We start from the raw sequence: 27220 nt of genomic DNA on the forward strand, positions 1-27220 counted from the left end.
CCCTACACAAAATTGTTTACTTCTCATGGGTACTTTCAGTGTGTAAAGTTTCATTTTGATAGGGGTAAAAGAAAAAAATAGCCCCATTGGGGTGTATTGTTGCCTGGCCTTATTGGCACACATTGATGAGAATTAAACATATTTCCTCAACTAGGATTTCTTAGGACTTTAAGTATGTTGTTTTGGGCACCTCATAGAAATTATCTATGCTGAAAAAAATTATTTTACAATTAGTCGGTCGTAAAACGCTACTTTGCCTGGACTATAACACCCACTAAAATCTGTTTTTGGTCTACAATGGGAATGGATTCATTCTTACATCGGTAGTTGAGAATGATAAGCACCAAACAGGATTACTGGAAACTTCTGGTCTTAAAGCAGACTCACCCTCTGTAAATCAGGCGGCAGGGTAAACCATTGTATTTTTATTTTGTATCTGTGTTATCTGAACAGAGAATACTAACACAAGAAAAACATGCAATTCATTCTCCTTTCTGCAGTTTTCAAAAATGAAACCAGCAATGATTATGTCAGTGCCAAGTGTTAATAACATCATAGTTATTTCATTGATTGTGTTATATTCGTGGGGTTGTATAAAATATCAGATAATAGTCAAGCTTCAAGAATCAAACAGAGGGTCTCAACTTGACACAGAAAACTCAGTGAACTATCATATAAAGCATATGTCCACATTTGAATATTTTTGCAGGTATTAAAATTACAAACACAAATCTGTCTTATATAGATTTTTCAGAACATTGCTGGTCTTACACAGACGTTCAAAGCAGCACTGTCCTCTTTCTTTGTGTACTGAAGCTACCCTATGGATTGTTTCTGCTACTCCTTCCTCCTGCAAATTTTAAGGCAGTGTGACTTTTACATTATTGTTTGGCAAAATGTAGCTGCCAAAAAAATATGCAAGCATCAATGCAACAAATTTATGAGCTCAAGGGCAATTGGAGCCACTTCTCAATTCTAATCCTTACAATTTATATACATTATAAAATGAGCATACTCCGCTAAATCTGTTCCATTTGCATGAAGATAACAGAGCAGAATAAAGAGCCACATATGCGACGCTCTGGTGAACATCAGCAAAGCAGCAGGAAAGTCAGCGAATCGTCTTTGGGAGCTGCTACGGGGCAACTTTGTGCAGCCACACTGATAAACGCTGAGCAACGCATGCTACATTTTCAATTAGCTAATTAAAGACTAACCATGGTTGACTGGAGGCAGCACATCAGCAAACAGAAATTGTTCAACCGCTTTTCTTGATTCAGGTCGGCCTGTACCTCACTCCAGCTTCAGCTTACTCTATCCAGTTTTATTTGACTCTCCACTCAGAAAACACTGCTATGTTTTTCCTACTCAACAGCTGGAGAGGGCAGTATTCAGTTCAGGTGTGTGAGCTTTTCTCACCACTGAAGCACACACAGAAGAGAGAAGAGCGGGTGATGCTGACATTTCATCAAACTGTGAAATCCAGAAGAAAAATAATAAATCTTCACAACCAGGAAAACCAAATAGACTGCACACACGCAAACACAGAATAAAGCCTCACAATAATTATACACGTTTTAGTTGATCACTTTCTGTTGAATTAATTCGTTTTAATCACTAACATGTTAAAACATACGCCTGTGGTAAGTGATAAGCTTTCAGGTTCATGTTTGCTTTGGCAGCTGTTTGATATCCCTTCAAACAAATGTATATTTGTTAAGTTTCAAACTGAATCAAGTCAGAACAACAGAAAATCATCAAGACCCTTGAGAGGGAGTCACAAAATAAAACGGCAGCGATCCAGTTGAGTGATATTAGACACTAGTGAGTGTCTTTCTTCCGATAAAGCTAAACCACAGGCACTGAGGGGTCTGAGCCTCTCTTTTAAATATTGTCGATGACGGTGTTAAAACTAAGCTGCAGTTGGATGATCACTTGAACGGGTTTTGGAAAATATCAACAGTAAGCGTGGATAAACGGGACTCCAAAACACTAGATGCTGAGAGGATGGAAAAAAATGTTTTTTTGTCTTTTTGGCACAGTTTCAAAATAAATGTCACAACAAATTATAGCTCAGTATACTTTTGGTGATTCAGGACCCAGAAATGCTTAATGTTGCTTAATCATTGCGTCACAGGTTTTTTTTTCTCGATCAGGAAACTGACTCTGGGACTGACAACATGTTTACCATCTACTACCTTGACTCTGGTAGCCCACCAGTTTTATATCAAAAACATTTTTACAATTCTTATAATAAGATTAGATCTCTAACGTGATGTTTTGCACTGCTGTTTCAACTTCGGTTTGGGAACGGCACTTCCCTGTTTCAGCCAGGTTTGATGTGAAGAAGTTAATTGGCCCGCACAGAGCCCTGACCTCAACAACCCATTTAACAGCCTTGAGTTGATCCAAAACTCCAACTGTGAGTCAGACCCTATCAGCCAGCCTCAGTGTTGGACTTCACTGATGCTCTTGGGCCTGAATGAGAGCTAATCCCTACAGCAGGTTAAACATCTGCTGGAAACACTGAGCCAAGAGGAGTGGAGCAGCATATAAATGTTCATAGTGTTAGAGTAACCTGTTCAAGTATTTAGCATTTGGTACCCATGCTAGGGTGTCCACATACTCTTTGCTTCAGTTATTGTTCACAGTTTTACAGAAGTGGTGATTCAAAGTGTTACGCTGTTTTGGCAGATGCAGTTTATGATGCAGTTTCTTTGGGATGTAAAACTACAACTCCTGGCTATTAGAGAAAAGTCAGGATAAGAGCTCAAAGAGAGATTTAGGCAAGGCACTGACACTGCCCAGTTTTGAGGGTTCCACTCCCTCTGTTGCTCAACAGGCTGAACATTGCAAAACAACTCTGTTTTAAAAAAAGGCAATATGCTGCAACTTGTGCTAATCGATAATTACTTAAATTGTAAACAAAATGGTTTGAACAGAGAGAGTAAAGCAATAGCAGACGCTTCACGTAACCGACCGGCCACAACAAAGTGAGTCTTCAATCTCCAGAGCCTCCTCCCTCTGGACTCCGAGGCTTTGCACCACGTACACAAAACCACAGCCACCAGCAGAACTGACAGTGGGCAGGCCGGAGACACAGAAAAATGTTACAATTCTAAAAGCAGCTCTTAATCTCACCCTGGAAGCAGAGAACAGCAGCAGCAGAGAGCCAGCTGGGTAACTCAGGGCATTCACACTGACACTTCTGATCCAAAACAACACCCACTGAAGGTTTCGTCTGGTGACTACACCTGCTAGATTTTCTAGAAATGAACCCTAACCCTATTTATTATTGTAGTTTCTTTTTAAAATGTTTAGGCTCTTTTGTTCTTTTAAATCAATAACTAATTTACATATTGTAATATGTATATTTTATATATTTTTTTCTCAAGTATCGAAATAAAATGTTATTTTCAGTTAATAGGCTTTGTAGATTATAGACAAGGTTTAGAAAAATAATTTGGGGCTACATCAGATGACAATCAAAGAGAACTATTGAATGAATATTCAAAATTGAATAAGAAAGGTCTTCAGCCTGCAGCCTCAAACTACCAGGACTGTGCAATTCGATAATATATATTGTCTGACAATAGAAAAAACTAGGGATGCACCGATATATCGGCCGAACATCGGTAGCGGCCGATATTCGCCTCGTTTACTGATATCGGCTTATCGGTAATAAACTTGACTTTCACCGATATCATTGGCCGATGTTCATATTTGTGGTAAAACCGCTGGGCACGTGCCGCGGCTGGGGGAGCAGTCGCTCCGTCGCCCTCCTCTCCGCGCCGCCGGAGGCTCAGTGTGCGGCACCGGGAGGTCCTCATCCGCTGGCACCTCACGGCGCCGGCGCGGAAGGCGGGGAGGGGACTGGGTACGCGGTCAGCGGCGGCCACTCTGGACGCGTGTCAGGCCCTTCTCGCGGATCACCTCAGCTACGGCGACCGCTGGGGGAACCCTCCGGCTGGCGCCTAGCAGCTGACTGAGAACTGGTGCGGACCAGGGGAATCCGACTGTTTAATTAAAACAAGCATCGCGAAGGGCCACGGTAGGTGTTGACGCGATGTGATTTCTGCCCGACACTAAAAACAGGTAAAACTGAGGAGGGCTTGTTAAGTTATCTTGACTCACGCAGTTTAACTTGGTGTAAAAAGTATGAGCGTAGCGTCTGTTTAAGTACTTTATTCTCATGTGCACCGGCTCTATTCATCCGTCTCATGCACAGGTAACAAGGGAATTGACAACATACGTTATACACACAGAAGCCGTAACACATCTAATAAACGGGCAATACTGCTACCGTAAATCAATGAGAAGAGCGTTCTCTATAATGATACTTTAACAGGGCTGTTTTAGACAGGGTAAAAGGTGCTGTTTTAAATTATCCTTGTGGTATTTTGACCACAATATGTTACAGACATTTCATTAAGATCCCAAGGAACCATTTCAACTTGCGGTAAAATGGGCCTAATATGTCTCTGTTAAATAAAGTTTAGTTAAATCAGAGATTGTTTCATAAATCTGATTCAATCTGTGCTCATTAAAAGATAAGAGTGATGAATAGTGCTTTTTAAATAATGATTTAATTATTTTTCTGGCACAAAAGGGTGAATGAATAACAACAAAAAGAAAATAAACAAATATCGGTATCGGCTATCGGCCAGATTGTTATTTTAAATATCGGTATCGGCCAAGAATTTCCATATTGGTGCATCCCTAGAAAAAACTAAATTGTTTCATGTCATGCCCTGTTGTTAATTTCTTTCCTTATCATTTGGACAACTAGGGTTGCAAAATTCTGGGAATATTCAAAGTTGGAAACTTTCCATAGGAATTAACGGGAATATACCGGAAATTGTGTGGGTGATTTATACTAACTATATTTACCTTGTCATATGCAGACATAAATATAAACATTTTGTTTTGTCATAGGCTGATTTGAGCCCTGAGGAAACTTTGGGCACTTGACTATATGCTTCTGCATCTTTGTGTCCTTCTTAACATAGGTCATTATACAGTATTTGCAAATGTACAGAGCCTTTCCTTCTACATTGGCTGGGGTGAAATGTCTCCACACATGAGATAGTGCACGTGGCATTGTTCTGTAGAATAAGATGAGAAAAAATCTTGTAAAAAAACACTAAAGCAATGCCAGAGATATAAATAATAAAAATATTTTATAATTCATGGATAAATGAATAAAAATAGGCTAGATGAACAGATGATCCATCCTCAATCAGCATGCTAAAATATTTTCCCCAGTTATATCATCGAAACTTACCTGACTAGTCCTGCACACTACAGCAGGCCTCAATAGCCCTGCTGAAGTGTCCAGGATGCTGGGAATTATCTGTGCTTGTGATGGAGAAATGCACAGTGCAGGGTTGAAATTCAACGTGCAGCGTGTGCTGCATTCCATACATCTTTAGAATAGAGTTTTGAATGATGTTTTTAATGCTCAGCGCTTAATTTCCGTATTATTTTTTTTCAAAATTCCCGAGCTCAATATTCCCATGTACAGTTTCCGGAAAGTTTCCGGAAATTGTCCGCCCCTTTGCAACCCTATGGACAACATTTTTTGTTCTTATACATACAGTTGCAATCAGAAATATTCAACCCCCCAAAGATTTTAAGGATTTATCAATTTAAGTTGACAGAATCTTGCTCTTTGAGCAAGATTGAGCAAGAATCTTGCTCTTTGGGCAAGATTCTGCTTCGGATGACTTCTTTATTAGTTGAGTGATACAGAAAATCAACACGGAAAATGCATGATGTAGTATTTGTGTGTACCAGTATATTTTGTTAAGATAGCCATGTCACAATTATTCAACCCCTATATAATATTGTTGTTTTTTTAAAGCTGTCTGACAGTTTTTTGTGTCTTAAAGTGGAGTTGAAACATTATTAAGCCTTTGGGAACTCTATACTGATCCTTCATTTGCTTCAGCTGTGATGCATATATAAACCCCACACATGAAGGTATTCAAGGTGAGTTGCAATCATGGGAAAGACAAAGGAGCTTCCACAAAAGCTGAGAGAGAGGATTATTCCATCACACCTGAAAGGCCTTGGGTAGAAGAAGATTTCCCCCAAAAATTATATTCCAAGAGACACAATTGGGAACATTATAAGGAAGTTTAAAATTGATGGAGCAGCTTCAAACCTGCCTGGCCGTGGAAGAAAGCCCAACATTTTCATCAAGGACCCTTAGCAACTTAGTCAGAACAACTCAGATAAACCCCTGTGTGACTGCAAGACACCTACAGGATGACCTGATGAAGGCTGGTACAAGTGCGTCAGTGCCAACTATAAGACGTGCACTGAATAAAAAAGGACTTCATGGCCGGCTTCAAGAAACACTCAGCTCTTGACCACAAGGAACATCAAAAGTCGACTAGAATATGCCAGGAGGAATTTGGATAAGACTACTGAGTTTTGGGTGACAGTTCTATGGACTGATGAAACCAAACTGGAACTGTTTGGACGTATGGACCAGCGGCATGTCTGGCTTGTGAAAGGCCAGGCTTAGGACCAGAAGAATACCATCCCCACAGTCCAGCATGGAGGTTGGTCAAAGACGATGTTGGGCTGTTTTTCTGCGGCAGGAACTAGCAATCTTTATTGTGTACATGGCATCATGGATTCACAGAAGTACCAGGCCATTTGAAAGAGGAATGTGATGCCTTCTGTTGACAAATGAAACCTTGGTGATCATTGGACTTTCCAGCAAGACAATGATCCCAAGCAAAACCTCCAAGTCCACCAAAGCTTGGTTGAGAAAAAGATCCTGGAACGTCCTGGAGTGGCATTCACAGTCACCAGATTCAAATTTGATTGAAAATCTTTGGTGGGATTTAAAGAAGGCAGTTGCAGCATGGAAGTCATCAAACATCACTGATCTAGAGGCTTTTGCACTTGAAAAATGGGCAAAGATTCCAATTGAGAGGTGTAAGAAGCTTGTCCGCACTAACCGAAAACATTTTTTAGAAGTTATAAAAGCTAGAGGATGCGCCACAAAGTACTGAAACTGGGGGGTTGAATCAATAAATATCCTTTGTTGTTTGATGAGGTTTTTTTGTCATTTATTGTCATTATCTGTCATCCACATTAATATAATGTCTATTAAGGTGAGGGGGTTGAATATTTCTGATTACAACTGTAGATGTAGGCATTGAGAAGTTTGACCAAACGAAGGTTGGTCACTTCTACTTTAAATATTATAATTTGAATAAATTTACAATTTAAGTGACAATTTTGTGTTGCACGTCAGACATCATACAAAAACAGTGAATAGTCATGTTTGAATGTGAGCCAGGTTAAATGCCTTAAGTGATCAAGAGTCATTTTGTATTTTTCATTGCCCCACATCGTCTTTCTTTAAAAAAATACTTAGTTTTCTTAGCAGCTACTCTTCTGTAGTTGTACGTATTTCATGAAAACTGTTCCCAGCAGAGATGACGCCGTCTTGTGATTTTGACTAAGCAGATAATGGGCACAGATCAAGGCTTGTCTTAGCTGCTGTAAGCTTCTGCTGCAGGTATTGAGAGATCTTGGTCTGCTGCAGTTCTGCTGTGGACAAGAAGCTAATGAGCTTAAAGAAGTGAGTGAGCGGTCAGCTGCCACCCAGCCAACAGCCAGAGTACAAGGTTGATCCCACAGGATGCGCTTGAATGGGCCTAAAGGACACAAAAACAACCTAGTGTCCTGACATCACAAGTTCAAAAAAATACAGCATGCCTGAATTCCTCAAGCAGCAACAATAACCTGGACAGCAGTGGGGTCTCTATACTGTAAAAACTCAATGATATCTGTCTTGAAACCAATGTTAAATGCAAGTTAACTTACTAATGAAAACATTGAGTGAAGTTGAATGGAGGACAGAGACCAGTCAGTGTGGGTCATCTCCTCCATCCTCCCTCTGCCAGAGTCATCAAATCCCAGAAGCTGATTAATCAAAGCAATGATTGCTGATAAAAAAAGACTCTGCCAATGAGGTGGTACTTGGTTCTGCAGCCGAGTCAAAATCTGTTAATCTAAGTGTAGGTAAATTTGTGCAGTATTTCCATTTGTTACGGTTGCTTTATAAATGTGTGATTTCCTTATAATGAAAAAACAAAACAGCCTTGGTACTGCCTTCGACGGTGGGAGGGGGCAAGTCCGGTATAGATCTTCCTTTTTCTGGGCATTTATTGCCTTAACATGTCAGGGCAACATTTACTACCCCTGAACCATAATGACGAGTAAACGAGAGATGGTGGTGCAGCCCCCCGCCGAAGGGGGAGGACACCTTCCCCCGGGGAGAAGAGAGAGCCTCTGCAGATAAATGGGTTGAAACTGCTGTTTGCCTCACAGTAACGTTAGCTACCTACCAACTTAGACCTGGTCTATCCCGCCTGTCATCAATAACTAGCTATGGTCAGCAACCAGTCATTAGGGGTTAGTGCTGCGTAACACTATGGTCTTAACGCAAGAGAAACCCTCTCATTACCGTTACTACACATAGGCAAACATCACCCATCGAGAGGCTGAGGTGGCTCTCTAGTGGTGGCTCTATCTAAAACGTCTGGTGTTGGATCGTTCCTCTGGTTTGTCGCGCCTGTAGGTTCTCAACAAATGTGGACAATTTGACATTTAGCCCATGGCAAGTTCTAGTCCAGATGCACGTTGCCTTGCAACGATAGAAAGTGCCCTGATACTGTACCAGTTTGTTATGATCTTACTCACAGCGACATGACGGACCACAAGCTGAACAGAACTTACAATCCTTCGTCAACAGCTGCCCTTTCTGCTCACTTCGGCTGACAACAGTACCACCGAGCAGCTCGACTTCAGTGGGACCCACTTCTCCTACTCATCATCAGTATCACGCCTCTCAGATTCCATGTGTTGAGGTGAGACGAGAAATATGAGGCGACGTGATTCAAAACTCACAAGTCGTTGGGAAGGCGAGTGCATTTAGCGGAGTTGCATCATGACGAATTAAAGAGTGGATCCTGGCAACTTTTAATCTGTTTGCAGCCTTGCACTGAGGCCTGTTCCATGTTGGGGATGATATCATAAGTCATAAATGGAAGACTTTTTGACCGACATTTGTCGTGACGTTCTCTCAATACCAGGGCTAGCGACTGGCTAACACTTGCAGCTAACATTAGCAGGTTCGTTCGTCAGTCACACCCCGCTTCTTCCCCAGCAGCCACAGGTCCCAGTCCCACCAGCTTACCTCTTTCTTGTCCTGGAGACACTCCAGCACTGCCAGGTTGTTGTTCCAAGAATGTTTGGGGCAAAGCCGGGTCAGGTCTTCCCTGCACACCGCCTCCTCTGATAACTTCCAGCCGGCAGAGCGCCTCCGAGGCAGCGAGGCCCCAGCAGCCAGGCTCCTCTCAGCGGCTACCGGGATGACCGCAACCGGTCCCGGACCCCCGGCGGGATTCTGCAGGTTATCAGCATTACCAGTAAGTCTGGAGACAACACTGTTGTCTCCTCGAATATGATGCACGGCCGACAAGATGCACATCAGAAGCAGGAGCAGAGGAACACGTATACAGTCCGCCATCTTTACAGAGCCAGTCAGCCTGCTGCTGCCTTCAGGGGCTGTCGGAATTCTGACAACTAGGAATAAAGATGCACTCTGATTTTTTTCTTTCCTTCCGGTATGACCGTGGACAGCTCATGAATAATTCACGAGTGAATTTTTGGTTCGTGCTCTGCGTCATCCAATCAGATAACCACCATCAATACGTGTTCTGCAAATTAATCTGAAACTGGACAGCTACAGCTACAGCTCATTTTCATGTGTGATAATGTGGGGACAAGCAACAACAGTGTTGGGGTCATTCATGAGAAAAAATCAAGATGAGGCAGTTAAGAAAATATTTTAGAACTGGTTTCAACAAGAAAATTATTTCTGTTTTAGTTCATAAACACAGTGTTGTTGATGGTTTATAATATAAACTTCAACTATAATCTTCTTGATGATGTAGTTAATTTTACGTAATAATAGTGTTTGTGTCCGGAGGGTTCGTTGGGAGGCCTGTTTTACAGCTACTGATCACTGGTCACCGTTTTTGAAGAATTGTTGACCATCCTCCCACATTACTGTAAATGCCACTATATATAATGTATAAAGTGTATATTATATCTGTACACCATTAGGAGAAGAGTGCCTTTCTAGTTCCTAAAATACTTCCTTCTCTCTCTAAGCAGTACCCAAGGTCAGATTATAGATAAAGGACATACAACAGTATATTCTAGTTTCTACGCTTAGGGACTTTCATATCTAATTTAGATGTGCCAGACAGAGAGGCATCAACTTCAACTCTTTTTTTAAATTACACCAGTGGCAAGATGAAAGGGCACAATGTGATTTACCAAGGCATACTTTAGGCTTAACTGTCTAATAGCCTGCGAACACCTACATGTAACACAGAGTGACAGCAATTCTAGCAGTTAATAGATGTGCTGTAAAAATGGATGACACAAGTAGAGGAAGATATATGGGGATGCGGTTGGAGACATCTTCAGTCTCCTCCTTTCAAGGGACCTAAAGTAATTGGACAATTGACTCAAAAGCTGTTTCATGACCCGGTGTGGGCAACTTCCTCTGTATTTCATCATCAATGTGCTTGGCAACACAAAAAGGCCTGGATGTCCACGGAAGACAACAGCGGTTGATGAACACAGGATCCTTTCCATGGTAAAAAATAACCCCTTAACAACATCTAGTGAGGTGAAGAAGACTCTCCAGGAAGTAGGAGTATCTTAATCCAAGTCTACCATAAAGAGAAGTCTTCACGAGAGCAAATACAGAGGGTTGGGGCAGTGGCGGTTCTACATGGAATTGTGCCCCCCCCCCCCCCGAGCAGCTGCCCCCCCCCCCCCCTGAAAAAAACAAAAATGCACACAATTCTGCACAACACAGGTTACAAATGCCCCCAAAAGTAAAAAATAAAAGTGCATTCAATACGCTTCCGTATTGTTCTGTTGATTCTTTTTTTTTTTTATCTTGCCATTGAAATAGGCCATCACTTCTCAAAATAACTTCATGACTTTAATGCTGTATCTAGACCCACATACATAAATCGATTTTGTCCTGTATTGTTAAATATTAGAATATCCAATTTAATCAAAAGGCTGTTATGTGGGGTGGAACTTCTAGCTCTAGGTCCAACCCTCCTCCTTTGATGTGCAACGCACGATGATGTGCGGTGATGATGATATGAGTCGCAGGATGATGTGCGCTGCAGGATGATGTGCGCCGCAGGACGATGTGCGCCGCAGGATGAAGTGCGCCACAGAAGATGTGCACCGCACGATGATGTGCGGTGATGATGATATGAGTCGCAGGATGATGTGTGCCGCAGGATGATGTGCGCCGCAGGACGATGTGCGCCGCAGGATGAAGTGCGCCACAGAAGATGTGCGCCGGACGACCGCAGGACGATGCACAATGATGTGCGGTGATGATGATATGCGCCGCAGGATGATGTGCACCCGATGATGTGCCTCGCAGGATGATGTGCGTGGCACGATGATGTGCAGTGATGATGATATGCCGCATGATGATGTGCAGCGCAGGATGATGTGCACCGCAGGATGATGTGCGCCGCACAATGATGTGCGGTGATGATGATATGCTCCGCAGGATGATGTGCACCGCAAGATGATGTGCGGTGATGATGTGCGCTGCAGGATGATGTGCGCTGCAGGATGATGTGCCCGGCAGAATGATTAGCGCCGATGATGTGTGGTGATGATGTGCGCCGCAGGATGATGTGCGCAGCAGGATGATGTGAGTCACACGATGATGTGCATCGCACGATGATGTGCGCTGCACCATGATGTGCGGTGATGATGTGCCCGCAAGAATATGTGCGCCGAAGGATGATGTGCGCTAGACGATGATGTGCGCCAAAGGATGAAATGCGCCACAGGACTATGTGCGCCGCAGGACGATGTGCGCCGATGTGCGCCCCAGGATGATGCACGCTGCAGGATGATGCGCGCTGCACGATGATGTGCGCTGCAGGAAGATGTGCGGGGCACGATGATGTGCGGTGATGATGATATGCGCCAGCAGGATGATGTGCGTTGATGATGTGCGGTGATGATGATATGCGCCGCAAGATGATGTGCGCCGCAGGATGATGTGCACCGCATGATGTGCACCGCAGGACAAAGTGCGCTGCAGGACGAAGTGCGCAGCAGGACGATGTGCGCCGCAGGATGATGTGCACCGCATGATGTGCACCGCAGGACAAAGTGCGCTGCAGGACGAAGTGCGCAGCAGGACGATGTGCGCAGCAGGATGATGTGCGTGATGATGTGTGCTGCAGGATGATGTGCGCTGCACGCATCCTGTGTGATGTTAATAAAGTTGTAATTGCAACGTTGTGGTCTTGTGAGTGTGTTTGTATGTGTGGCTGGGAGCGACTTGCACACGAATAATGAATAAGTGTGTGTCTCTGAGAGAATGAGCGGAGCGGGGGGGCGGAGCCCCGGCGCCTGTGTGTGTGTGTCTGTCCGAGACACACACAACACTGTTCAGGAAGCCACTGCAGAGGGGCGGCTCTTCAGAGCCGCGGGTTGCAGACCCCTGTCTACGGCGAAAGAGCGATTTGTTTACTGCTCCGCCGTTAAAGAGATGCGGACGTTAAAACATTGGGCGGGCCACACTGTTTGATAATCACTGCTCTATACAGTGGACCCCCCCCCCCCCTTGTCCGTTCCATTTGGGAGGCCCAGAGGTGAACTGTCCCCCGCGCCCCCTCCCCTTTCCCTTTCTCACACAGCATCAAGCAGGGTCGCTGCAGTTGCAGGGGGCGCCAATTTACCAATTTTCTTTTTTAGTTAATATTAGGTTTAACATGCTGTACTGAATAAAAATTCCACCAACTTGGTTGTCTGATCATTTAATAAATGGTTCTGATTCTGAGATGAATGGATTCAGTCAATGGAAACCCTAGAGTGCACTTATTTTGGAACAGGAAGTGTTCTAGTATTTTAATATTTCTCCCAGCTGAGTGTGCCCGACTCCATCTGCAGGTGGATCACAGACTTCCTGTCTGACAGGAGGCAACGCGTGAGACTGGGTAAGTATGTCTCTGAATTCAGATCCATTAGCACCGGTTCCCCTCAAGGCTGTGTTCTTTCACCTCTTCTCTTCTCCCTATATACCAACAGCGGCACCTCCAGTCACCAGTCCGTCAAACTCCTTAAGTTCGCGGATGACACAACCCTCATTGGGCTCATCTCTTGTGGGATGAGTCCGCCTACAGGTGGGAGATTGACCATCTGCTGACCTAGTGTGATCAGAACAACCTGGAGCTCAATGCTCTGAAAACAGTGGAGATGGTTGTGGACTTCAGAAGGAACCCAGCCCCACCCACCCCCATCACCCTGAGAGACGCCCCAGTCGTCACTGCGAAGTCGTTCCGCTTCCTGTGCACCATCATCTCCCAGGACCTCAAATGGGAGCTGAACAACAGCTCCATCTCCAAAAGAGGTCAACAGAGGATGTACTTCCTGCGGCAGATGAATAAATTCAACCTGCCAAAGACAATGATGGTGCACTTCTACATCTGCATCATCGAGTCCATCCTCACCTCCTCCATCACCATCTGGTTTGCTGCTGCCACTGCAAACGACAAAAGGAGAATCATCCGTTCTGCTGAGAAGGTGATTGGCTGCAATCTGACATCTCTACAGGACCTGTTTGTCTCTAGGACCCTGAGGCGTGCAGGTAAGATTGTGGCTGATCCTTCCCACCTGGGTCACAAACTCTTTGAGGTTCTTCCCTCGGGCAGGAGGCTGGTAGCCTGGATGCCAGACGAACTTAGCCCCGCCCACAACATTTTGGTCGGGCAGTTCGGTCTGGAGTCGCTCCATTGGGAAAAAATTATGGGGCGTGTTTCAACTGACCAGGAAGTAAAATTCCTCTTCGCTCAATTGGATAGACCTACAACCAATCAGAGCAACGTAGTATGTGACGTATGCTAAGCAACGCATTGTGAGTTATTTACTGGGTTCACACTGGACGCTTCAGCGCAGCGCCAAGCCTTAAATAACAGCTGGCTCCCATCCACTCCCATGTTAAAACTTTGTGCCGGTCACACCGGAGGCTGAAGCACCGCGAGGCAGCCTTGGCGCAGCGCGGTGCTTCAGCCTCCGGTGTGACTGGCACAAAGCCGTGCCGCGATCTACTGGATCAACGGGTGATATTATTAGCGCTGCCCGGCGGTTCAGCGTCGCTTCAGTGTCCGTTGTGAACAGCCAAGCGCCGGGGTGATAGGGATTAGCGCGGTGCTTTGGCGTCGCCTCCACGTTCTGTGTTCCTCTTTCAAAATGAATGCGCCGTCAATGTCTTCTAAAACAGACTCAATGGCAGCATCTACACATCTCAGCTCGCCAGCGGCAGGCATGTTTGTTGAAAACGAATTCAACCCGAGGGCACTTTGGTGACGTGGTTGATTACGTCACCGTTGATCATCTGTCAATCATCGTATAAAGCCCGCCCTGACAATCTGATTGGCCCGGTCCGGCCATAATTTTTTCCCAATGGAGCGACCCCAGACCGAACTGCCCGACCAAATCTGTTGTGGGCGGGGCTAAGTTTGTCTGGCATCCAGGCTAGGAGGCTGGGCCATCAGGACCAAAACCGCCCGCCACAAGACCAACGTCTTCCCAGCTGCAGTTGACCTTATCAACAAGGCCCGGGACCCCCACCTGACTCGGACTTTTATTCCGCCCCCACACCTCAAGAATGTGTTAAATTAACACCTATTATATTATATTATACTGCATTACATTGCATATTGCAATCTGACACTGTTCACTGTCTTGCATCATGCATTTCACTCTTTACTTCACTTTTTATATCTTTTATCTATTATAAATATTTTTTTTAGATATGTTTGTCTAAATAAATGTTACTTTGTATAAATATGAGAAAAAGGGAGTAAATAAGTAAATAGAGTAAATATATATTTTTTCTTTTTATTGCTTTTCTTATGCGTGTTGTAGTTATTGTGTTTGTATGTTCTATGTTCATTGTATGCACCAATAACCAGAGCAAATTCATTGTAGGTGTAAACCTACTTGGCAATAAATACATTCTGATATTCGACATTGAAAATGTGGTGACATCTAATTTGCACTGTCTAGCCCGCTATAAAAACAGGAGATGTATGTCCATCACGCAGTGCGTCTGATCTAACCTGATGATATGGGGGCTGAAATGAAACATACTGGACATGTATCGCTCAGGCATCCAGTGTGGCCCAGCACAATCAGATCTCTGTGTAATAGAGCCAGATCAATGGTGGAAGTGTGAAGGTATTCTTCAGATTAATAGACAGCTGTGATTAAAAATAACATGTCATCTTTATTAACTTTGAAGTTGAACTCAAACAGTAGAAAATATACATATATACAACATTCTTAAGAAATGCAAAACCAACAAGAGTAAAAATGGGTCCTTTGGCAGTGTTCATAGTTGTGGTTCAGTAAGGAGTGTGACAAGAAGACGGGATGAAGGTGTGATGATGGAGCAGTTTGCTGCTTGTGATGATTCAAATCAAATTTAATGTGCTTTAAAAGAAGACATGGGACAAAATTACCTCAGTTTTCATTAACAGTTGAAAATCTGGGGCTGTTCTCAATGCTGCTTCACTTTGATGCTGCTGGGCTCGTTTTTGAAATCCAAGTTTCTCAAAGTTGTTTAAACTGATTTTACCACTCACTCTAACAAAGCACAGCCGAACCTGAGCACCAAATGACTGACGACAATGTTGAAATGGAGGTATTTCATTCGACAGTCACTGCTGAACTCTTATCCCTGTGACAACAAACAATTCACATTTAACAACAGTGAGGTTTTAGACCATGGTTAGATGAAATGTGCTCAGAGCGAGTGGTGACATAGCTGCAGCCAGATCACTATCTTACTTCATGTTTGTGGTGGACTCAAGGATCCTCAGACATCTGAACGTTCAGTTGAGAAGCTACAGAAGGCACTGCAGTGATGAGCTGACTGTGATAACGGGCAAACATAGAGGTGTTGAAAACAAGGACACAAGTTCCTGATCTGCACCCTGCGCTCAAACCTCAACGCATTTAACAGTTTGACAGAAACTTTTTACTCGTGGCTTATACCTTTCAATCTGCAGCAGCTTTCAAGCTTACACCAAAAACAAACTGACACCACTGGCCATCTGAAATGAGAGAAATAAATCTCAAAGGGGACAACAGAGTCCAAGTAAATTATCCATAGTAATGTGCAAGACACACTTTAGCAGCAAACTAGAAGTAATGGTCCTATAATATCTCCATTAGAGGACCACACCCATGGTTTAGCACAATTTAGCCTATATAAGGCTAAACTAAACTAACTTTTGCGAGCTATGCTACTGTTCTGTCCTGACACGTTTCCAGACTTCTATTTGTGTAACCCATCTCAATGACAATACAGCTGCAAATATGGGCCAACCAGTAAGGTATTGCCCGGAAAATGTATACTTAAGTTGATAATAAAAGAGACGTCCAAATGTATGTGGCGAATGGAACAGTCTAGACACTAACTTCAGCGCTCTCTGGTGGACAAACACTGGCACTGTCATTTCTTGTCCACGACAAATTAAGGATGGTGGTTAGAAATCAGCCGATATGTCCTGCCAACATATTAGTCAGGCTCCAGTTCTGAGGTAATGCTGTGTAGACTTTTCAAATCAACAAACAACAATTTACTAAGTGAAAGAGGAAACAATGCTAAATTTCTGCCGATTCCCGTAACCAGTTCACAGAAATAGTAAGCAAATTATCTTAAAAGTAGAAGCAGAAGTTGCAACCATAGACTTGATGTTGACTGTGATGGGTTACACAATTCTTAAGATTAAGCAGAGCAGAAGTTGTCAAACCAAAACACAGAAACACACCTGAGAGACACCAAGAGAAAATCACCATCTTCCCCTTTATCAGCTCCAGTGTTGAAACTGGGAGACTGCAGTACCTCAGGCCAGAGACACATCGACACACACACGCAGAATATTAATAACTCGACCTCAGGCGTGTATAAATATAACAAACATATTCCTTTGTATGGGATCACAGTTCAGCAGAACCTCAGTGTGTCTATACACACCTGACAGAGGCGTTCTGTCTCGGGTCAAGGTCAATAGTTGCAGAAACCAGTTTGTTTCGATTTATGTGTAAACAAGCAGACAAAGGTTTAGCAGCATTCGATTTCCAGCACAGTCAGATTCTGTCCTTGTGCCGTGGGACTGTGTCTGGTCCTTGTTTCCTGGTTCACTCCCACCTGTAGAGCTTTAGCATCTTTTCTGTCAGCGAGGCCAGGAAGTGCTCCCCGTTCATCACAAATGGACTGATGTCCAACACAGGCAGGTCGGCTGGAAGCTTTTGGAGCAGAGAGCCGCTGCTGGCGTCCCACACCTGAGGAGGAGGAAGTCGAGATTGTTGTTGGGCAACAGACAAATGAAATAAAGAATTATATTCATCAGCTTCAGTCTACTTATGATTGTATGAATAAATATAAAGACAGAACAATTTGATGTAAAAATGAAAATACACAACAGCTAAAAAGTTCAAACAAAAATAATTAAAAAACAAATGAATGAGCCCATTTTATAAAATCAACTAAAGCCCAAAATATTAGTCTAAACTAAATGACACACACAGACGACTGACCATGGTAGAGTTTGAGGCCTCGTCACCAGCACAGACCAGTGTTCCTACTCCATCTGGACTCTTGAAGACGGCGTTCTTGGTGAGCAGTTTACAGGACGAGCCGGCGCTGAACGTCTGCACAGGACAGCAGGAGCAGTTGGGCAGCTGACTCGAGTCCTGCTGAGGTGTACGGTTCAGAGCCATCAGGACACAGCGCAGAGATGGATTGGAACGTCCTGCAGGAGAAACAAGGAAACTTACAGGAAACTCAAACCAACATGTCTGTTCCTCTATCACCAAGCCTCAACAAGAGCTGCAGCTAGAGACTTCACCCATCAAATGTTTTATTTAAACCAAAAATAGCGATTTTTTTTTTTTACAAAACTCTTGAGAGCATATCATTTAGTTCTAGACTGATTGTCTGACAAAACAAGGCATGAAGACACCATCTCAGGCTCAGAGAGATAGTGATGGTATTTTACCACACAATTCTTTGTATTTTGTAAGTGAAAAGAATTAGCTGACATAATGTAAGTAGTAACCAGATGCAGCCCTAATGTGGACTACATGTTAGTCTGGTACTCTGCGAGAGTCAGAGTTTACAGGGTATAGATGATCTCTGGAACTCACCTGGCCTGTACGTGACCAAACAGTGACGGCTTTCGGTTTCCACCTGGATGTCGGTGCAGCCAGATGTTTCCAGCGGCAGGACATGGGGTCTGTATGTGACCTCGCTGACCTGCTCCCAGAAACACCCTCCCTCCATAGACCCTGCAATCAACCCACCGCAGGGGAACGAGCTGGATGCTGCCCGCGGAACATAGCACAGAGATGCCACTGGACACCTGAAAAAAAGTAAAAAAAGTGAGAAGAATACATTTGAGCTTGTAAATGTAGAGGGTGCAGGGTGACAGCTTCATCCGTTCTGTAGTGGTAGCCCGCTGCCACTACAGACCTAAATCCTCCCTGGCCACTCGCATACGCTCACTGATCAAGTTAATAGGACATGAACAGTACATGGTGTTTACTTCATGTTTGTTTTATTCACGTCAAAATTGATGAGGCATGTATTTTTAATAGGTTGAAAATAAGTGTTTTGTTCACACGCAGTTCAACTGCTACAAACAACGGGGGTTAAAGTGACTGGAACTATCTGGATTCATGATCCAACACCATCGATTAATAACTAAATAAATGTGATTGTTAGTTTGTGTGTGGAGAGCGACTGAGCTAAACACAAATACACACACAGGCTGCACACGTGAGAGAATTTCTTCCAGCACAACAGTTTTTTTAAACTTCACTGTTTCTTAAGAAGTGACGACCAGGTTTATCCAGGAACATAAATATAAATGCACAAGGTCATTAAAAAGATCTGTGAGAAAAGAGCAGAGGAGCAGAGTTGACAGGTGAAGAGTATTGCTCCTCAATGCAGTGGAGCTGCCAAGGGAGGTGGGCCTGTGGAGCCACCCTGACACAGTAAAGTCTATAATCAGAGATTTTTCATGACTTAGGTGCACAAAATCCTTAATGCGTCAATGTGGAGGGCATCAAAATAACTTAATCACTAATTATTTGGGGTGGTCAGATCTCAAAACGCAAGTTGGGTTGGCCTGCACTCGCTGTTAAAAACAAATCCTAGAGAAAACCCTGGTGTGTGCTGCTTACCTGGAGCGAAGCGGCTGTAGCTCCTGGACGTGTGTGGTGGTGTCTCTGGTGTCGTAGACGAGCACCGAGCCGTTGCTCAGACCAGCATAGATGTAGTTACTGTTATCCAAACACCAGCAGCAGCTCCACACTGGTTTGCCTGCATTATAGGTCTGAACCACTGTGTTGGTCAACAGACTGAAACAATCACAAGGTCAGTCAGTCCACTTATCACATGTTAACATCACTTATTCTCATCATGTCTGTGTGGCTGATCACAGAGAGGTGTGATATATGAACTTGTGTGTCTGTGTACCTGGTCAGTTTGATGGTGTTGTCCAGGGCAGCAGACAGCAGCAGACTGTCATTCTGCCTATTGAAGGACAAACCTCTGATCTGTTTACTGTGGATGGGGACGTACTGACTCGCCTTCATATTCACCACACTCACCTTCTTTACCCCACAACCTGAGCGGAGGAAACAGAACAGTCATGACTTAGAGAAGAGGAGGGAAACCTTCTGCAGAAGAAGTTTTATTTATTTTCCTAAAAGTTTTCCTAATCTGAAAATGTCCCTTCTCCAAAGAGGAAGAATGTGCTCAGAGAGGCTACGTCCACAGTAATAAATTATCATTTTAAAACACAACTAAACAATATCCATCTACATGAAACCTTCTGACAGTACTACATCTGGAGAAGGGACAGTTTCGGACTTGACAGAGGAGTTTCATGACCGAGTGCAGGCATAGTCCCAGAGTCCTAAATAAAGTTCCTGCATTCAAAAGCTCCAATAAATTTGTATTTGGGAGGATGGTGCTACAGGAAATTTATAAGACATCAACGGTAAATGTGGTAAAGGTAATCCCATGAATCGCAATAAATGTCTAATCTGGCCAGTAGTTGTAATGAAATGTTAACCTGGAGTAAGGTGTAGAAAACAGAGATGGGCAGATATTTTCAGGGCCCTGCTGCTTCTACTGGTCCAATAGTAAAAGACTCACCAGGCACCAATGTGGCTTGTGGGGAAGGCTGTGAGGCAAGCAGGCAACTCAGAGGTTCACAGTATGACAAGACCCTACAGCCTCCAGCCTGAGACACTAAAATTGCCTTGGAGAAGCTGTATTGGGCCTTCCTGGAGCCCTCTTGCCTCTGAGATAGGCCGAGGAATACGGCTGACCCCGAGGAAGAAGAGGGAACCGAGCTTCTACCCGCCTGAGCCATTAGAGACCTCAGCTCCTACACAGACAAGAAGAGAAGAGGAACAGTTTAACCAGGAGGACGTCAGGAGATTCATTTCTTATTAAGATGACAACCACCAGCTGAGTACAAGCAGAGTACTATGAAATCCATGTGTCCGGCGCAGTATATCATTCCCTAAATGCCTTTTTAAACTGAAAACCTGCTGTCAGAACTGAAACAGAGTCCAAAGCTGTCCCAGTTTGGCACATAGAATGATATAGGGAAGATGGAGAATATCCCTTGTATGTTCTACCGCACTAATCAATATGTCAACCACCAGTTAGCTGATGCTAGTGCCCACCAGTGGATGTTAGGGACATATCAGTTGTGTACCTTAGTGTCATCAGGTGTTTTCATCTTCTGTAATTCTACGAAGTGGACGACGTGCAGGGTGTTGGACCAGAGTGCCAGGTCTGATCTCAGAGTGGTAGTGACAATGTGTGGTGGAACTATAAGCAGCTGACTTACATCCATCATTATTCCCCAATCGCTGGCCTGCTCCAGCTGACCACTCATGACCACACCACTAATAGTCTTGATTATAAACTATTAGTTTTTGGAATACCTACATGTTAATATGTAAACATAAATACTGATACAAATGATTTAAATATGATCAAAGTATCAAGGAATCAGAAAAGGGATCGTGGTCATTGGTACCTGCAGCTCTTGTTCTACTTGTCCATACTTGCTGGTGACGACCTGTAGTTTGAGTTTGTACTGAGCTGACTCCAGTTCAGCCTTCCTTCTGAGGGACTGCTCCTGCTCCAGAGACCTACACACAATCACACGAAGAGTAAAAAAAAAAAAAATGTTGTATTGATTTCAGCCCACAAGTTTATATCACAACCTGTCCTGTGACACAGGTTGAAATGCCATGCATGTATCACCTAAGCCAGTGGTTCCCAAACTTTTTACAGTCCCGTACCCCTTCAGACATTCAATCTCCAGCTACGTACCCCCCCCCCCCCCCCCCCCCGAAATTCTGACGAGGGAGCTAACCGCTGTGCCAATGTTTTGACTAGGGATGGCCATTCGATTAAATTGTCTTAATCGATCGTCGGGAGAATTAACAATTCGATATTTGATTAATCGTTAATATTTTATATAAAAATCCACTCTTTATAGGCTATATTAAAATGCAGGGAAAATAGAAAAAACACAGCCTGTTTCCTCATTGAGATCTTTATTACAAGATGAACAACTCTTGTGGCAGTTAAACGGGATCCGTTCAATGGTTACACTTGAAAATATGCGCTGCTGCTCTATTAAGCCCAGCTGAGGGAGCAGCAGCTAGCCTCTGAGAGCTAGCTCTATTTGACGGCTATTTGACGGTTCTCGACCTCTCAAACATAATATTGCATGATTATTTATAGCTCAGTTTGAAAATGTAAGGGAATAAAATGTAAGCAAATAAAATGTTCTCCCCGCGTACCCCCTGAACCACTTCGCGTACCCCTGGGGGTACATGTACCCCAGTTTGGGAACCGATGACCTAAGCCATAGAACAACCCAATTTATACTGCGTATAAATTCATAATTAATTTCCTTACCATTTATATATGCAACCTACGTTTGCATAATAATCAATGGAATGGTTGTCAATGCACATTTAAACAACAATGTTGGGACCTGATATCTGGTCAATTTTCATTTTGGCCAAATATTTAAATCCTATATCTATTTATACTGAGTCATTGGTCCTAAATTTCGTGTAATGTTAAATATTTGGGGAGTGAAAAAGCTGCATTTAGACAATATTATAAACTCAAAATGCCACTGAGTAGATTGCATACCTCAGCCAAGGCCCAATAGTCGCTTTATGAAACCACGTTTAAATTCACTAGAACCAGATTGTTATTTGGATCTGAACCAATTTCTACACACACATAAAAATCATTCTCCTATACATGCCAGATTTTTTTTATTCAAGATCTATGAATTATTCTCACAGATCATGAAGACATTGAAAACGCCTTATCTTACAATGTTTAAGAGATTTCTTGATCCGCCCCATGATCCGGATCTGTCCCAAAATGTAATGGCGTCTTCCTTGTGCCGTAACCCACTCATGCACAAAATGTCATGGATCAGTTGAGTAGTTTCTCCATACTGGGTAAGAAGGTGTAACTTACAGATTTTTTTTATTAAAATGGATTATTGAATGCATGACAAAATGTATTAAATTGTATTATATATTTCTTAATTACCTGACTCAGACTCATCAGTTGCCTGACCCAGACTCATCAATCTTATCAGTTCATCTTTGAGTCCAAATGACAACTGTTCAAAATGTGAAGAAATTTACTAAGGCAGACTTGAGATATCATGTCCAAGAGGCTAAAAACATGCTTAGAGAGGTCTAACCTTGACCTTTGACCTCCACAATCGAATCAGTTCATCTATGGGTCCAACTATACGTTTTTAGCAAATTTGAAGTTATAGCCTCAAGGCATTCTTGGGATATTGGGATCGCAAGAATGGTACAGACAGATGGAAAGGCAGATGGACAGATGGACAACCCTAAAACATAATCCCTCCAGCCACACTGGGACATTTGTACCAGATAGGCGCAGTGACAGGTTGTTAAAAAAAAAAATCATGAAAGTGGTAAAATACCAACTGTTGCAGATGCAACGGAAACATCGACATAAACAGTAGCGTGGTGTTATGCCATTTGTTTCTGTATATATACGTGCGACAGGATCACAGCACAACAAAATTGTCTTGTTTGGAGAAGTAGGTTTTACCAGCAGCCTTTGAAGCCTTTAGCAAACACATACAACCCTAGATACAAAACACGTTTTAGAACATGTTTAGAACAGAGTTGGTCTCCAAAAAAATGAAAAGGGCATGTAAGCTGTACTCTGACTGTTCTTTTACCAGTGAAACCTTTATTACACTTATTTCTTCACACTAGTTGGACCTTTGTAAACTTGGAGTTGTGGCAGAGAAAGAATGACTCACTTTTTTAAGCTCTCCTCCTCAGAGTTGTCCAGCGCTCTTAGCTTTGGAGCGTACAGTAGCACGATGTCTGAACGCTTTGCTTTCTTGTTACACTAAAGACAAATAACAGGAACAACCAGTGGGTCAATAAACACAAACTCATACAGACAATATAAAAACATGGCAGCATAAATAACCCTTCATTCACTAAGGTCACCGTTTTAGCTTCAACTATTCATTAAACTTAAATTGGCTTTAAAAATTAAATTGAGTTTTGTTGAAACTGTATATATTTACAAGGCCGATGTGACTGCCTGTTAAAATACCGTGAGCTCACTGACCTGTGGACATTTAGCGGCTGAACCCTGAGCTTTCAGCCAGCGCTGGATGCAGGTGTAGCCGAAGAGATGTCCGCAGCGCAGAGCGGACAGCCTGTGTTCGCCCGCCGTCGTCCACGCCTCGAAGCAGATGGTGCAGTTGTCGCCTTCAGTCTCCTCACTCAGAGATGACAGAACGGAAGCCAAGGTTTTCGAGGCCAACTACAGATTATGATAGATAGATAGAAAGAACATTATTTATTCAAACATCGTGGAAATTCACATGTAACAACAGCAGGCAGGTCAGAAAGGGGTAGACAAGAGAATGAAGAAATATAAAAAAGGACGATAGAAATAAAATAAGGAATTTAAAAGTTTAAAGTTTAAATAAAGCATTAAAAGGAATGAAGAATAAAGAATAAAGAAAATGCTGAGTATGAACATTCTGTACACACAGGATGAATTGTATGCGACAGTAAAGAATCTTTTGTGATGACAGTTAGAGTAGCATGGATGATAAAAGACCCAGAGCAGAAGTACTGAATCTAAATGAGAGCCATTTAAGCGCTTCTACTCAGCAATCTAGTGAAAGAAAAAGGGTGAGTGAAGGATTGAATGTTACCTTAACGCCCTGATGTTGATTTCCTGTCCTCTCATTTTCTGCAGCTGAACTGGGGTCTGAACACAGAGCAGGTACACATTGGATCGAGAGTAACACATAAAATAAATGTAACCCTAGTTTGAGCTTCATTATAAAATCCTTGCTAGACCATTACATATTCACTAAGATAACAGAATCTGCACTAGTGTGGGAAAACTAGATACGGTCATATAGCTCAGACGCCAGGGCGTGAAACTCACTGGCTGAGCTGACATCCTGGGGCTGCGTGTGATGTATGGAGGTGGTGAGGTGAGAAATGGTTGGTGGGGCTGGGTCAACAGGTAACACAACAGCAGAGGCACCCTCTTCACCCCCCGCTTCCACTGCTCCATCCTCTTCATCCGACTCGCTGACCTCTGTGGTGCTGCCAGACTCTAACTCAGCCACGCTGGCAGCCGGCGCTCGGAGCAGAAAGTCAGGGAAGCCTCTTGAGGGTGCCGCCGTCTGGCTGGGGTAGTGCACTCTGAGGCCCTGCCTGCAGCACCACAGACAAACAAACACACAAGTTTGAGACAATACTATACAGACAGGAGACAAATTAAAGAGAGTGAGGAGTCTGAAACTTGAGTTAGATGCTACAAAGGACAGTTTTTCCTCTCTTTTAGGTCTGGTTGGTCTCCACAACCTCTTGGGCTAAATAACCCACTCTGTCACACTGTTTACAGACTTTTCTCTGAAAACGTCTGCTTTGGCCAAAAGGGCCACAGTAATAGCAGTGAGATTGAACTAGAACAGAAAGCATTGAGCTGAAACTTCATCACTAGAAGCAGCATTGCTCATTTCCTACTATGTTATTGAGATTATAGTCACTTTAATATAATATACAAGTTTCAAAACAGCATATATTTCCAACGTAGAACACAGATGAATTCTGGGTACCTGACTCTTCTCCGCATGGGTGCCCCCCGAGCTGCTGATGCAGTCCTGCTCACCGCCCTCTGACTAAACGCCCAGGTCGCGGGAAGCCTTGGAAGTGGCCGAGCTGCCTCTTGTCCCTCATTGCTATCATGTTCTTCCTCCTCCACCTCGGTACTGCTGCCGGAGTCTGAGATGACAAGTGGTGCGTTGGCATTCTCGGCCTGGTCTGCAACGGCTGCCTGTGGTGGTCTGCTGCCTCCTTCCTGTATCCCCACAGGGGAATCTACCTCCATTGCCTCCATCTGCACAGTAGCACAGTGCGGAACCAGCAGATATTATATTGTTAATCAGTCTGCTCTGACAGCACATCACAAAGCAAGATTGAGGATCAACTTCCAGCTGCGTTCTGAGCGGTCCACACGTATGAATTACGGCTTCATTCTACAGTGATGGTATGAACTTCTTTCAGCACGGAACTCCAGAAAATCTCTGGATATTTTCAAGCAAGAATGTATGTGAGATGCAAATTCCCGAATGAGAGCCTCCAAACTTCCCCCAGAAATGTCTGTGTTGTTGCGAACACGTCTGAGCAGAGAATCTCCCGCTGCGTTATTCATGTGTCAAAAGCAAACGCTGCAGAAAGTTTTTCTCACGGACTATTTTATTTGCAGGAATATTGAATGTTTGTGTACTGGGTTTGACAATCGACAGTCAACTCTCCCTTAGTGCCAACATTACTGCAACAACACGTTCCTGTAGGTTATTTGACCCAGTCCTGGATTTCTCCTCAGTACCAAGCGGGTCCCTCCTCTTCCTGTAGATGTGAAGTGAACATCTGGCTGCATCAACCTCACTTTAACCCAGGAGCGGTTCTAATTCATCCTGGTTAAATTCTGCTCACTGAGCAGCAGATAGGCCCTTTCTTATAAAGATAATGGTTGAATCTCTAACAGACATGTTTAAAGTGTCACCAGCTCACATTCCTACCTCGTCTGTGGTGGTAAATACCTCCCGCTGCCTGTTGGTGCCACTCTCCGGCTAAGCACAAAACTCGAGTCCGAGGTCACTGAGGCCTCCGAGCAACACAAGCTTACAGGCGGTCCCTCAAGTCCCTCTATTCATTTCTAACGTAGGTCAGCTTTTATTTTGTATGTAGCACATTAGCATCGTTACAGAAAAGTAAAAGAAATAATTGAAATACGATTGTGTTTTTATCTTTTGGAGACAACCTGCAGTTGAGCTACATTAGCTTTAGCATGTGTGAGGCTCCCAGCACACGACTACTACTGTACACTGGGCTCAATATGTACCCGATCACTGTCGATATGCCCGGTGCTGCTGACCCTGTAAATCAGCTTTAGAAAGGAGCCCGGTAGACTCGTGGTTATACAGAGTGGCAGTGCAGGGGACGTGTGGAGCGGGAGCTGCACAAATACAAACACCGACCTGCCTGGAAGAAGTGACGGTTTAAGAGCCGCAATTCCTGCTCGGTAATGCAACGACCATGGCTCCAAATCAAGCTGCTCTGCCTGTGGAGGGCTTGTTGTGGACATCCACTCCACGCAACGGTGACAATAAAGTCAAGTCCGCGGGAACAGGGCTCGAATCTCGCGGCGGAGGTCTCACTCTGCCCGCCCCATCTTTCTGGAGCGTCACCGCCAAAGATCGTCTGGAGCGAAGATGGACGACACGCTCACTGTTTGATGAGCTGATGTACTGCTCTATTATCTAATAGCATCATTTTCGCCACATACACTGGGGATGTAGGTCATTAAGGTGTAAATGTTGACCTGTATTACATCAAAGCAACGGTCATCCAGTACCTGACCTGGTTCTGATTAAACTAGTCATCAATCAGACAATGTTTCTCCTCA

The 27220-nt window shown here is 43.7% G+C and overlaps 2 protein-coding genes across 3 annotated transcripts in view; both read right to left on the reverse strand.

Annotated features, from left to right (window-relative positions):
* Positions 1–9611, reverse strand: part of glg1a (golgi glycoprotein 1a) — a 36269-nt gene extending 26658 nt beyond the window's left edge. The window contains exon 1 of one of the 2 annotated variants that reach the window (XM_053426323.1): positions 9224–9611. In XM_053426323.1, coding sequence (XP_053282298.1) covers positions 9224–9556 — 333 coding nt within the window. In that variant the 5' untranslated portion in view covers positions 9557–9611. The remainder of the gene's footprint in view (positions 1–9223) is intronic. The other variant, XM_053426324.1, reaches the window with a different exon arrangement.
* Positions 9612–15362: 5751 nt separating this feature from the next.
* On the reverse strand, positions 15363–26998 carry rfwd3 (ring finger and WD repeat domain 3). The gene is made up of 13 exons (XM_053427592.1): positions 26793–26998; positions 25368–25648; positions 24689–24963; positions 24450–24505; positions 23852–24049; positions 23532–23623; positions 21225–21339; positions 20327–20561; positions 19643–19793; positions 19348–19524; positions 18310–18524; positions 17701–17915; positions 15363–17445 (listed from the first exon to the last, which is right to left on the reverse strand). Exons 2-13 carry the CDS (start codon positions 25646–25648, stop codon positions 17302–17304), a joined length of 2154 nt encoding a protein of 717 aa, XP_053283567.1. The 5' UTR covers positions 26793–26998; the 3' UTR covers positions 15363–17301.
* Between the last annotated feature and the right edge of the window lie 222 nt (positions 26999–27220).

Source organism: Pleuronectes platessa, chromosome 7, assembly GCF_947347685.1.
Source record: "Pleuronectes platessa chromosome 7, fPlePla1.1, whole genome shotgun sequence".
In the NCBI taxonomy this organism is placed as follows: domain Eukaryota; kingdom Metazoa; phylum Chordata; class Actinopteri; order Pleuronectiformes; family Pleuronectidae; genus Pleuronectes; species Pleuronectes platessa.